The sequence below is a fragment of the Electrophorus electricus genome, chromosome 10 (assembly GCF_013358815.1).
Source record: "Electrophorus electricus isolate fEleEle1 chromosome 10, fEleEle1.pri, whole genome shotgun sequence".
Classification (NCBI taxonomy): Eukaryota; Metazoa; Chordata; class Actinopteri; order Gymnotiformes; family Gymnotidae; genus Electrophorus; species Electrophorus electricus.
The window spans coordinates 17,024,342-17,036,691 of record NC_049544.1 but is presented as its reverse complement, the minus strand read 5'-3'; the positions used below and the strand labels follow the sequence as shown (position 1 = coordinate 17,036,691).

Here is a 12,350-nt window from a genome sequence, read left to right as displayed (position 1 = left end):
AGAGGGTAAAGCATTACCATCATAAGAAAGGATCCAAAGTTTTCAGGTAAAATACTGTCTGTAGCTTTCAGCATTGCTAACATTAATATAGATTCAAAGTTTCCAGTTTTAAAAGGTGGTATGATATTGGATTAGCTATAGTCACAGTGCCTCCTCCTAGTTACGCTGTCAGTTGCCATATTGACCAACCATTCTGATAGCTAACACTAAACGATTTACCTAACTGCAGCAGCCATGTCAATGTGAGATGTACACAATAAAAGCCTACTGAGTTGGCTACGATAATGGCAGCCAATAATTGCATCCTCAGAACACATTTTGTTCACCAGTTCTCCTTGAACACTCCCTGGATGTGCATGCAATGATCAGATTAATCTGCTTGGGGGAGCACTGTGCATCATCACTGATGTTTTCTTCTTCTGATGTGATGTTGGCAATACTTTTCCACCAGAAAAACTTAAACTTACATACTGTAGCCTCTAATACATAGATTACCTATATAATTTATTGATGTATATGTATAAGCAATATTGACATTATATGTGAGATTGCTTACAAAATGTTTTTTTCCAACATACATAAGAGAGACATTGTCCCTGTATGTTACGGTACGGCCCATCCTCCCAAACGTCCCCCCGTGTGTGTGTTTGTGTGCGTGTGTATGTTCGTCCGTGTGGCCACGCCCTCCCTGTGTTCCACACCTGCTCCTGGTAGTGTGTCGTTAGTATGCGTGTATAAAAGTCTATTGTTTATGTGTGACTGTTGTCAGTGTTTGACTATGATAGCCTGCGAGCTACGTCTTCCGTGTTATATGTATTAATAAATGTAAGTTTCTGTTTTACGCGACTCGTCCCCACATCCTGCTTTGCCCCCACGCGTTACAGAAACATGGACCGACGAAGGATCCCTGGGAAGGGAAAAGAAGGAAGGCAAAGAAAGGAAGCAAACGCCCTTCCACAACCCTCGCAGAGAGACCCTCCATCATCCTGGCCTCACTCCATACTCCCACAACAGGGGAGAAGACCACTGGTGGATTTTGGGGGGGGGGGGGGGGCCCTGGATACGGTCCAGGGTCGGACTCTGAGGAGTCCTCCAGACCCCAGCCGGACTACGGGGAGCGGTACGCTGAGGATCAGTACTCGGAAGTGGACTCCGCTGGGTCCTACGACCCCTACATGGACTATTGTGAGGGTTACGCAGATTATGGAGGGAACGGGGAGTGCAGCGACGTTAGTCCGCGGTCGGACTTGCCGTTTGACTGTGTGGAGGATCCATCAATGGAGGTGGAGGAGGGCATCTATGGGCATCCTCTCACTGACAGTGACGTCGAGCCTGCAGTCATCAGGAGCGACGCGCCTCCGGCACCAAAAATACCGCCCAAGGCTCCGCCCAGGAGCTGCCGCTCGGGTGCAGGCAAGCCGTCCCGTGCGGCGCACATAGAGGCGACCTCGTTCGAGGAAGAAACTCCCTCCACTAAGGGACACAGCCCAGGAACTCATGCGCCTGTACCTAAGCCTAGTAGAGGCAAGAAGGAAACGACACCAGCGCCCACCCCAGAGATGGGAAAAGTAGCTGGTGCGCCTCCTGAAACAGGTCAGCAAAAGTTGGCGCCCGCCCCCCAAATCGGCGAGGGCTGATCCCCCACAGGCGGGTTGGACTGCAGCCCAGCCGACGACTAGGGGACAGGCCGGGGCTCTTGCGGGCTTCCCTGGACTCTTTATGTAGTTTTTTACCTGTCCCTGTCACTGTCTGTCCCCATCACGCTGTCTGTACGAGTCACTTTGTCCCCCTTTACGTCTGTCCCTGTACATGTCACTGTGTCTGTCCCCATCACGCTGTCTGTACGAGTCACTTTGTCCCCCTTTACGTCTGTCCCTGTACATGTCACTGTGTCTGTCCCCATCACACTGTCTGTATGAGTCACTTTGTCCCCCTTTACGTCTGTCCCTGTACATGTCACTGTGTCTGTCCCCATCACGCTGTCTGTACGAGTCACTTTGTCCCCCTTTACGTCTGTCCCTGTACATGTCACTGTGTCTGTCCCCATCACGCTGTCTGTACGAGTCACTTTGTCCCCCTTTACGTCTGTCCCTGTACATGTCAGTGTGTCTGTCCCTGTCTTTCCTTCATCTCTCCTGCTTGTGCTGGCCCGTGTCGGGTCGCTCGGTCCTCTGGCTTGGCCATTCGGCGTGGGTTTTGGGGCCGTAGCCCAGCAGGCCTGTGCGGCGGGAGTTGCGCCGTCGGGGAGAGGCTCTGCTATGGTACGGCCCCTCCTACTAAACGTCTCCCCTTGTGTGTGTGTGTGTGTGTGTGTGTGTGTGTGTGTGTGTGTGTGTGTGTGTGTGTGTGTGTGTGTGTGTGTGTGTGTGGCCACGCCCTCCCTGTGTTCCACACCTGCTCCTCGTAGTGTGGCGTTAGTATGCGTGAATAAAAGTCTATTGTTTGTGTGACTGTTGTCAGTGTTTGACTATGATAGCCTGCGAGCTATCTCTTCCATGATATATGTATTAATAAACAAATGTTTCTGTTTACACGACTCATCGCCGCATCCTGCTTTGCCTCCACGCATTACACTGTATAGCTCTACTAAATACCATTCTGGGGTTCTTTTGAATTTACACATGCATTTTGTGAAAAGCAGTTTAAAAAATTCGAATTTATATTATTCCCATGAATATATTATTCACAAGAAGAGAAGAGGCTGAGTTTTTCTCTTTCACCTCTTGCCCCATATCAGATGTGTTGTGACAATCAGCAATGTTGAATAAGCACTGATAAATTAATTTATTAATAAATTTAATTAATTAATTAATTAATTAATTAATTAATGGGAGTCATTCTAGGGTTCACCTGAAAATGTGCTCTGGTAAAAATAAATAGCTCCAAATCCAGTAATGAATATGTAACATGGAGTGAACAGAGGCAGGAGGCATACGCTGAGCTGAAAGACATTTATCTGAGAGAAGTCCAACTCATTGATCTTAGAACATTCGAGTGTTGGGTCGCCAGGGGTCAGCATAAAAAACCTAAATGTAATGTGGGCAACTAGAATGTAGTGAGACAAAACAAAGCGAAAACAAAGAACCCAACAGAGAACGTCTACAGCAGCAAGACAGCCATGAAGCTAGAGCACAGAGAAGTTTACAAACAACGATCCACTAAGACAGGAAGACGATACACATGCGCGCACAGGGGCACACACACACACACACACACACACAAATGAGTGGAAAACAAGATACAGGAAAACACAATGATGAAGAGTGGGAATTTACAAAGCACAAGGCAAGGGCAGAGGAAACCACAGGACTAAAACATAAACAAAAACAACACCACATGGCGCTAAGTGCTACTGGCACCGCAACACTGTAGGGGGAGACTCACAGTCTTTCTCGTGTTCTAAAGCAGAAATGTAGACAGGAAAAGTGTGCAAAGCAGCTAGCATTAACTGAAGTAAATAGTCGATTAATGCACACGCCTTGCTTGTCTACATAGCACATTAACACTCCCAACTTATTAAAAAAGAAATAAAGTGGTGTTGGTGAACGTGATAACACTCATTAACAGAGCTGTAGAAGAAAAGTCATTGCCACAGTGACAATGGGACCTTACACTCGCGTTGGCTAATATGAAATTAGAAATCACACCAACTGAAATTACACTGATTGTAAACATATCCTACCTTACCCAGAAATTATATCCAGAAAAAAATATAAAATATTTAATGGCAGTTCCACAATCAGCACTGAACAAACAAATAAAATGTTGTGAATTCTCTGTCAAGATCTTCTGCTAGGTGTTTTGCAGTCTGATGTGAGAAATGTAAACTCTCCAAAACAGCTCATCAGCTCATCTCATCAGCTATGTTAGAGACCTCTAAAAAAACTGTGCTGATCACCGCACCATTACAACATGACACACAGGAATGAGCACAGATTCCGTTTACCACACAAATGAATTCCCTCAGGTGGCATTAAATGCTGTGTGAGCACATTATAATCTTACGGTAAACCGGCTCGTAAAGTGCTGACAGTATGACATTACCTGTAGCTATTGATACTACAACTCACAAATCCGGTATCTTGAATTTCCTCCCAGTGATAATGTCATTTAAAAATAGTGTAGCTGGTGCAATGTAAATGTGTCCATGGCATCAGGGCAACATTGTATTAATTAAATGACAGCACATAATGAAAACATTATCTTCGTCAGCCTTTTTTACCATTTATGTGTAAATGAGAATATGTTGCAAATCTCTGCGTCAGTCACAACGGACAAATGTGCAACGTCTGCACTAACTAGAAATCAGGCATCTGTGTACGGACCAAAGCTGTTCTCTTATGAACATCATTTGGTGGTGAATTTGGCCAACAGCCAGGTCCACTCTGGAGGAGGAGGCCAGTGTTCCTTCATGTCGGCCCTCTTGGCAGGGCAGTTCTGCTGGAGAACGGCTATGCATCAGCCACATCCTGGCACCAGAGCACATGGCACATATGTGTGCGAGTGCATGGTGCCGGGGAAGCACGTGGAGAGGTGTGGACCAGGGCTGGAGCACTTTACAGAAGTATGTTCCTCCGCACTGAGAAGCTCAGGGTGCTAGCCTCTGGCCACATGCACCCTGTCTCAAAGGTAGAACATCCACAGCAAGGGACTTGTACAACCACAGGCTAAAACAGCTCTGCTGGCAAGGATTCCCTCCCCACAGACTGGCAGAGAACTGAAAATCTAGGACACCTTTCTAGTTCTGCAAATATAATGTTCCAAAAACAGGTAAGCAATGTGTGAAGCACAAAAAAAAAGCGCCTTTTTTTCTCTCTCATTAAACTGTGGCATTACTGGAGGTTTATTGAACTAGAAAGGAATGTAAACTCAAAAGGAAAGTTTGTGGACAAACTTAATGTTAGCTTATGAAAGCCTGCTAAAAGCCAACTCTATAAGAAAAAAAAAGCTAAACTAGTCCCGTAAGCTTTGACAAAAGTTTGATGAGTTTACCCTGAGAACTGTAAAAGAACATGTCTACAGATTTCTTTTTTTCTGGAATGACAATAATAAGTTGATATAAGAATGTTGAATAGAATAGAATGTTGCCTTTGTCAAGGCCTGACTGATGACTGATCAAACCATCTGATAAAGGATGTGATTAATATGTAAGGGAATGACTATCATACAAGAGCCTAACTGAGGTGTATGAGGCCTCCGATACCTGTTTTGCTGACATAAATCTTCACCAAGGGTTCAATACAAAATTTGCTGTCATTGTAATGTAGTTTTGGGTGAAGTGGTTTTCATCTCTCTCTCTCTCTCTCTCTCTCTCTCTCTCTCTCTCTCTCTCTCTCTCTCTCTCTCTCTCCCTATATCACTAATACATGTTTGCCTCTCATTGTAGTAGCGTAGGTAAAATTATATATCACCGACTGCAACAGGGTTACTTTAATGTCCCTATGCATTTCCTGTCAAGATCTTCAACTTTACAGATTTAATGAGATTTGGCATTGAGCTGTAAGAGCCATTAAAAGCCATTTAATTTCAATGCTTGGTGCATAACAATCATTTCCCCTTTTGCCCAGTCAAAAATGTAAGCTCTTTAAGGTTTACACAGTTTGCACTTTATGCAGTGCTCTTGGCTTTGACTGACCCAGTTACATAAACAGGTAAAGAGGCCTACTCACTAAATTATCATTCCCCTTAATGGACTTTAACTGCTGAGAGGTTGCTATTAGACATATATCTCCCTGTGAAGAGCTCTTCTGCTTCCATTCCATACCTTTTGCTTGTTGGATGTTTAAATTACAATAATTTGGGTTGTCATTGTTCACCAATACCCATCTGCTACTTAGCTTGAAACAATGCAGAATGCTAGATAAACAAGAGAAATGTACCTATGATAACAGAGCAGGATGCATTTAAAACTCAATCTGGAAAGTTCTGCTGTGGTGAAATGCTGACAAATGTCACAGCTTTTCCACCATTTATTTAGGAGTTGTTGGGTCTGAGGGTGGTGGGGGGAGAGCTCTCTCACTCCATGGAAAGAAGAGTGACACACTGTGCCTCCAGTATTCCACCATGGTGCCAGAAATTTGCACCATGGATCTCAAAGTCCAAAGTGATTATGTGCAACACTGCCTCTCACCTGGGGGGCCCCGTCTGCTATGAGCATGCTCCTGTTCCCCATATCCAGCTCCACTCCTGCATTCATGCAGACAAGGCAGCCATCACACACACACACACACACACACACACACACACACACACACACACACACACACACACACACACACACACACACACACACATGCACAGGACCCAGCTTCATAGAACATGAATTTAATATGGATCTAATATTCTCACCATTACTCTCACCATGGGGACAGAGAAAGGAAAATTTGCATTGTCATTTTAATCAGAGGATGTGAAGAGTGTACCAGAACCTCCAATACTAGGTTATGATTAATGACTTGTTATAACTTGTAATGACAAAGATCTTTTGCCCCTATAAACTACCTCTGCTTGAACCTCTGATTCTAATAACTGGAATTATGGAAGGGCATAAATATTATTAAGCATTTTAATGTAATAAAATTGGCTATGTCCAAAAAAAGTGCAAGAATAAAGAATCTCTGTTTCCTCACCACCATATATAACCACTGCCAATGGATATATGTATCCTACTGTCCATCTAACACATGCCTTGTAGTCAGGTCAGAATTCTCTATGTGATCTTATAAACTCACATTGATATTTAATGTTTGATGGTCTCATGGGGCAAAATGGGAGGGAGGCAGACAGAAGACCCTCTCCCTGCCTGCTTCGAGAGTTTCACTCTCGTGTCTCTCACACAGACACACACACACTCATCAGCTCTCGCATATTTCACACACGTCCTTGGTGATGCTGTGGAGTGGAGCCCGCCACAACCTCAAGTGTCTGTCAACGTGGCATCTGGTGCACCAGATTTCATTTCATTCTGACAAAGCAGTGCATCCCTTATGCATCCAGAGGGACCGACATGTAGTCTTTCTTAATTCAAGAGGACTGTTGTGAGATCTTCATATATGGCTCATAATTATTTTTGTCATTTACATTATATTAATTAATAATGTGATTATGCAGAACACAGATTGGCAGTTGGAAGAAAAAATGTTTCCTTCCCTACTTCATCAGGGCCTGGGTAGTCAAGTATTGAAAAAAAAAAAAGAAAAGAAATCCAAGCAATTATACTCCCCTACAAACTGTAAAGGTATGCCTCCCACACAAGGGACTGAACAGAACAGACTGAAAAGACAAAGTCTATTAGGGCCTTTGGTCTGAGACTGCAGATATTCATAAGCCCTGGGCAACTGCTCTGTATCTGTATGCGCCTGTGTGTGATAGGGAGGTCAGGGAACAGTGACTGCATGTCACAGACTGACTGTGTGTCACAAAGGGGAGCGGTGTGTGTGTGTGTGTGTGTGTGTGTGTGTGTGTGTGTGTGTGTAACAGTGTGCAGTTAGTGCAAGAGCAGACGTGGGCCTGATGGCGGCCAGTCTCCTGGGAAACACGTTGTTACAGCAGAGCATCTGGGTGAGCAAGTATAATGGAACCAGATGGAATTTAGGGCTTTTAATGGCCGCAGCCGTAAGCCGCTACTTTTGGTCAGGCCTAAATAAAAGTGCACTGCACTGACATTCAGCCAGGAGGCGCTGCTGGCAGCTGAGGGGAGAGAGCATTATTGAAACTTTGATTGATTAGAAATACTTTGTTGGGTTCCTGAGTGGCACAACAGAAAAGCATTTGCCCTATTATCAGAAAATGGCAAGTTTGATTCCTGATGATACCACAGCCAAAACTGCTGTGTAGGATCATATAGCTGCATGCTTACAGTGCTATGCTCACCCTTCCCCGTCACTTACAGGCCACTGGCTAATCATGGGTGCTTGTGATCTCATGCATCAGGAGGGAGCAGATAGTGCTATCCTCTGAGCATGCCACTTGGCCCCCTACTTTTGTAAAAGATGTGGTGGTTAGGCTGCATGTGACAGCCCTTGTCTGACCTGGTTGAAAGACGTATGGGACCACAATTTGGAGAAAATTCCCAAAAATATATAATAAAAAATGAAATATTTTATACATGTGCAGTGTGAAGCTTTAGTCCATCTGCTGCCTCGGACAGTGTGTCATCCACCCTGCAAGACATCATCAATGAGCGATTTATGACCACAGGACCTCTGTAGTCAGGATGTTTCTGGGTTGTAGGCCGATCTCAGCGCAGCAGTTACATTAACCCATGTAACCCACTACCGTGGCAGTTTACCTGCTATGTTCAGAATTGTGTTGTGTGGTTAAAGGAAAAAGAGCCTGGTAACAGACTGTGCAAGCCAACAGAGAGGCTGTAACAGTAAACACTCCTAAAATTCAGGTATAAGGTAGGTATACCTAATAAAGTAGCCACTGGGTGTCTGTGCAAGGTAGGTGTTATGTGTTCAATGGCTGTCTTGTTACTTAGACGCTATTCCGCAATAACATGGGCTAATGAGAAGATTTTGTAAATGATCTTTCTTAATTTTAATTATAGGCATGAAATATAGATGGAATATAAATATTCATCATTAGTGTCTGAGTACAAAAAAGAATTTAGAAAATATACCCTATAATTCTGTAGATTCCGTGGATTAGTTGGATTTCAACTTTTTGTCGGTGAAAAAGACAATTCAGTTTTTAACAATAACATCACGGTATGTTGGAGCATAGACACCGAGTTCTAGTCACTGACATCTATATCTGCTTAGGAAACAACCTTTGTTATTGCGAGACATGGCCATGTTAATAAAGAGATTTCTTCTCACAGGTCTAGCCCACGTCATGCTTTGTTCATCGACTGATGACTGCAGAACAGCCTTTGTGCAGTGCTGGAATGATTTGACCTTTAAAGTGATGGAAATAGTTCCGATTCATCTGGCTATTCTGGCCACGGATATGCTGATGCTCTTTCACACCCCCGCACCCATGTACACACATACACACACAAACACACACATGCACATACACAGACACACAGACACACAGACACACACACACACACACACACACACACACACACACACACACACATGCTCCTACCCAATCAAGTGATAAATTACCCAAAATGCAAATAAATTTTATATATACACACACACACACACACACACACATGCACATACACAGACACACACACACACACACATATATATATATATATATATATATATATGTGTGTGTGTGTGTGTGTGTGTGTGTGTGTGGCTATATTATGCCTATATATATATATATATATATAGGCATAATTAGGATATTACATATTACATATTCCTATTATGACAGAGGAAGGTATAGCTCTTGAGCCAAGACAGGTTTTAAAAATGAGATATATGCACAAATATCTCTTTCCTGAGAGTATGAAAAAACACCCTATTGTTTGAATCAGGTGTAAATGAAATAAATAAATAAGTAAAGTCCTTTGCACCTTATCGCCAGGAAATGTCAGAGAGTATTAATATGTAACATCTAGCATAGCTCTCTGAGATGCTCCCAACAACTGCAAAAGGAGAGAGATGCACTTTATCGTGCTGGCGCAGAGGCACAGATGATGCTATCTGCAGCGCTTGACTAGATTCCATTAAACATGGCCCTGCTCAGTACATACACACAGGAAAGCAGGTCTTTGGAGCATGTACAGAGAGGGAGGGAGAGATGGAGGGGAGGGAAAGAGAGAAGGAGGTAGAGGGAGAGAGAGAGGGAGGGAGGGAAAGTGAGAGAAGAATGGAGGGGAGAGAGAGACAGAGAGAGGGAGAGAGAGAGAGAGAGAGAGAGAGAGAGAGAGAGAGAGAGAGAGAGAGGTGCATGCCTGCTCTAGTGAAAGCATTAGACTTCATCACTCAGTAGGAGAGCCTATCAGCCCACCACCACATTAGCCTACAGGCTGCAGGCTTACGCTGGGCTGAGATTAGCAGAGAGGCCGTGCGTTCTGCTGACAGGGCCCAGGGACAGAGCTGGGTGAAGGGATGTGAGGTGAGCAGCGACAGTGAAGCTTCCTGAGGCCTGGAAAACTTAGTGCCACATATCCACACTCAGGAATCATACCAGTGTACAGATGCAGGTATGGGCCATGTAAGTTCAGGCTCCGACCTGAGGCCACGCTCGTAATGCCTAAGCATTATGGAAGATCAGAGATCTAGCATTCCACTGGCATTCCAAGAAAGCTCAACATTATTTTTTAAAATTATTTACTTATGTTTGCTGGGTGTATAATGAGTAACAAGACAAAAGCCACGCTCTAGTGTCTTCTGTCTAGGTCTAGTGTATCCTGTCGAGGTCACAAGTTTGAGGAAGTGGAATATTTTTGCTCAACCTCCCCTAATCAAGGGGATGGGCCAAGACAACCTCTCACCCAGTGCAAATGCAGAGAGCTGCTGCTCGCATCCTGCAGGAAACATATGCATTCAAAAGGCTTCAAAACTTTCGAGCCACTCAGGCCTCCCCTGGGCTGTTTGCAAGGGAAGAAGCGCATTTTTCTCTGATCAGAATCATTGGAATGCAGAGAGACTGGAATGCAGACATAGATTTTGGGACAAAAACCAGCATAGCAAATTGATCTAGCAGTTTCTCTCTCAATATAGTTTTCAAACAGCGGCACCTATTTTCTAAGCAATCACAATATTAACAAAATATCATAGCAGTGTCAAACAGAAGACAAAAACAGCCTCACAGCTAGAGGCGACACACTGGCATTTTTCTTTGTAGAAAGGAGCTGAGACTTCTGTACCATGATCAAAAGCAAAACTCAAACCCAGTCTATATGAAAAGCAAGCCGCAGGCAATGCAAGTCCCTCTGAACGAAACAATCATCCCAACACAAACCCAACACAAGCCCAGTCACTCACCCAGTGGCTGTCCTGCTATGATCCGAGCGTTCTCTCCAGCTACCGCCGCGCGAGCGTTGCGCTCGCTCATGTACTGCACAAAGGCGTAGCCCTTGTGCACAGAGCAGCCCACGATCTTGCCATACTTGGCGAAGATGACTTCGATGTCGGCCTTCTTGACGATGGCGGTATTGAGGTTACCGATGAAGACTCTGGAGTTGAGTGAGCGGGGGTCATTCTTGTTGGTCACGTTGCTGGTCTGACTCTTACCGGTCATCCTCCTCTGCTGTGGACCCTGAAGTGCACACACAGGAGCATGCTCTCTCAGAGATCACACCGGCCACAGAATACTGAGGACATCCTGTGGTGTCCTTGAAAAGAACTGGATGAGTTTTGCTGCTATTTAAACAAATGTCTGCAGTTAAATTAGCACCTGATAGTATTAAAATGAAAAGTTCATCTGTAGTGTATAGGAGTAATTTGAGAAGACTTATAAGCCTTCATATTGTAAATGTGGATTCTCTTCCAGCTCAATGAATTTAATAAAATATTTCATAATGATAGCCCCTCACTTTGAGTTAAACTATTGTTTTCTTAACCCCCTGAACAGCCTAGACTCTAAAATGTTATGGAAAAATATGGAGGTCATTTGGAGAATATTTTATCTAATTTTGTCAGAATTCTGCTAAACCTATGTTTATAATTCAAAGCAGGCCATGACAATTATATTTTATTTGATATGGTTTTTTTTTATAATCAGATATGATTGTTATTCTCTGTTCATTTTCATTATTTATTTTTGCCTTCCTCATGTTTTTATAGCTATGTGATCCTGTAGCTATGTGGTCCTGTAGCTATGTGATCCTGTAGCTATGCAGTACTGTAGCTATGTGATCCTGTAGCTATGTGGTCCTGCAGCTATGTGGTCCTGTAGCTATGCGGTCCTGTAGCTATGTGGTCCTGCAGCTATGTGGTCCTGCAGCTATGTGGTCCTGTAGCTATGCGGTCCTGTAGCTATGTGGTCCTGTAGCTATGTGGTCCTGTAGCTATGCGGTCCTGCAGCTATGTGGTCCAGCAGCTATGCGGTCCTGTAGCTATGTGGTCCTGCAGCTATGTGGTCCTGTAGCTATGTGGTCCTGCAGCTATGTGGTCCAGCAGCTATGTGGTCCTGTAGCTATGTGGTCCTGCAGCTATGCGGTCCTGCAGCTATGTGGTCCTGTAGCTATGCGGTCCTGTAGCTATGTGATCCTGTAGCTATGTGGTCCTGTAACTATGTGGTCCTGTAACTATGTGATCCTGTAGCTATGTGGTCCTGCAGCTATGTGGTCCTGTAACTATGCGGCCCTGTAGCTATGTGATCCTGTAGCTATGTGGTCCTGCAGCTATGCGGTCCTGCAGCTATGTGATCCTGTAGCTATGTGGTCCTGCAGCTATGTGATCCTGTAGCTATGCGGTCCTGCAGCTATGTGGTCCTGT

The 12,350-nt window shown here is 44.4% G+C and overlaps 1 protein-coding gene across 4 annotated transcripts in view; it reads right to left on the bottom strand.

Moving 5' to 3' along the window:
* The window catches only part of LOC113579399 (RNA-binding Raly-like protein), a 105,658-nt gene that overhangs the window by 43,162 nt on the left and 50,146 nt on the right, over positions 1-12,350 (bottom strand). For 3 of the 4 annotated variants that reach the window (XM_035530423.1, XM_035530422.1, XM_035530421.1), the window contains one exon: positions 10,896-11,169. The exons of the other annotated variant lie outside the window; for it this stretch is intronic. In XM_035530423.1, the coding sequence (XP_035386316.1) occupies positions 10,896-11,151 (256 nt within the window). In that variant the 5' untranslated portion in view covers positions 11,152-11,169. The remainder of the gene's footprint in view (positions 1-10,895; positions 11,170-12,350) is intronic. 4 annotated transcript variants of the gene reach the window in all.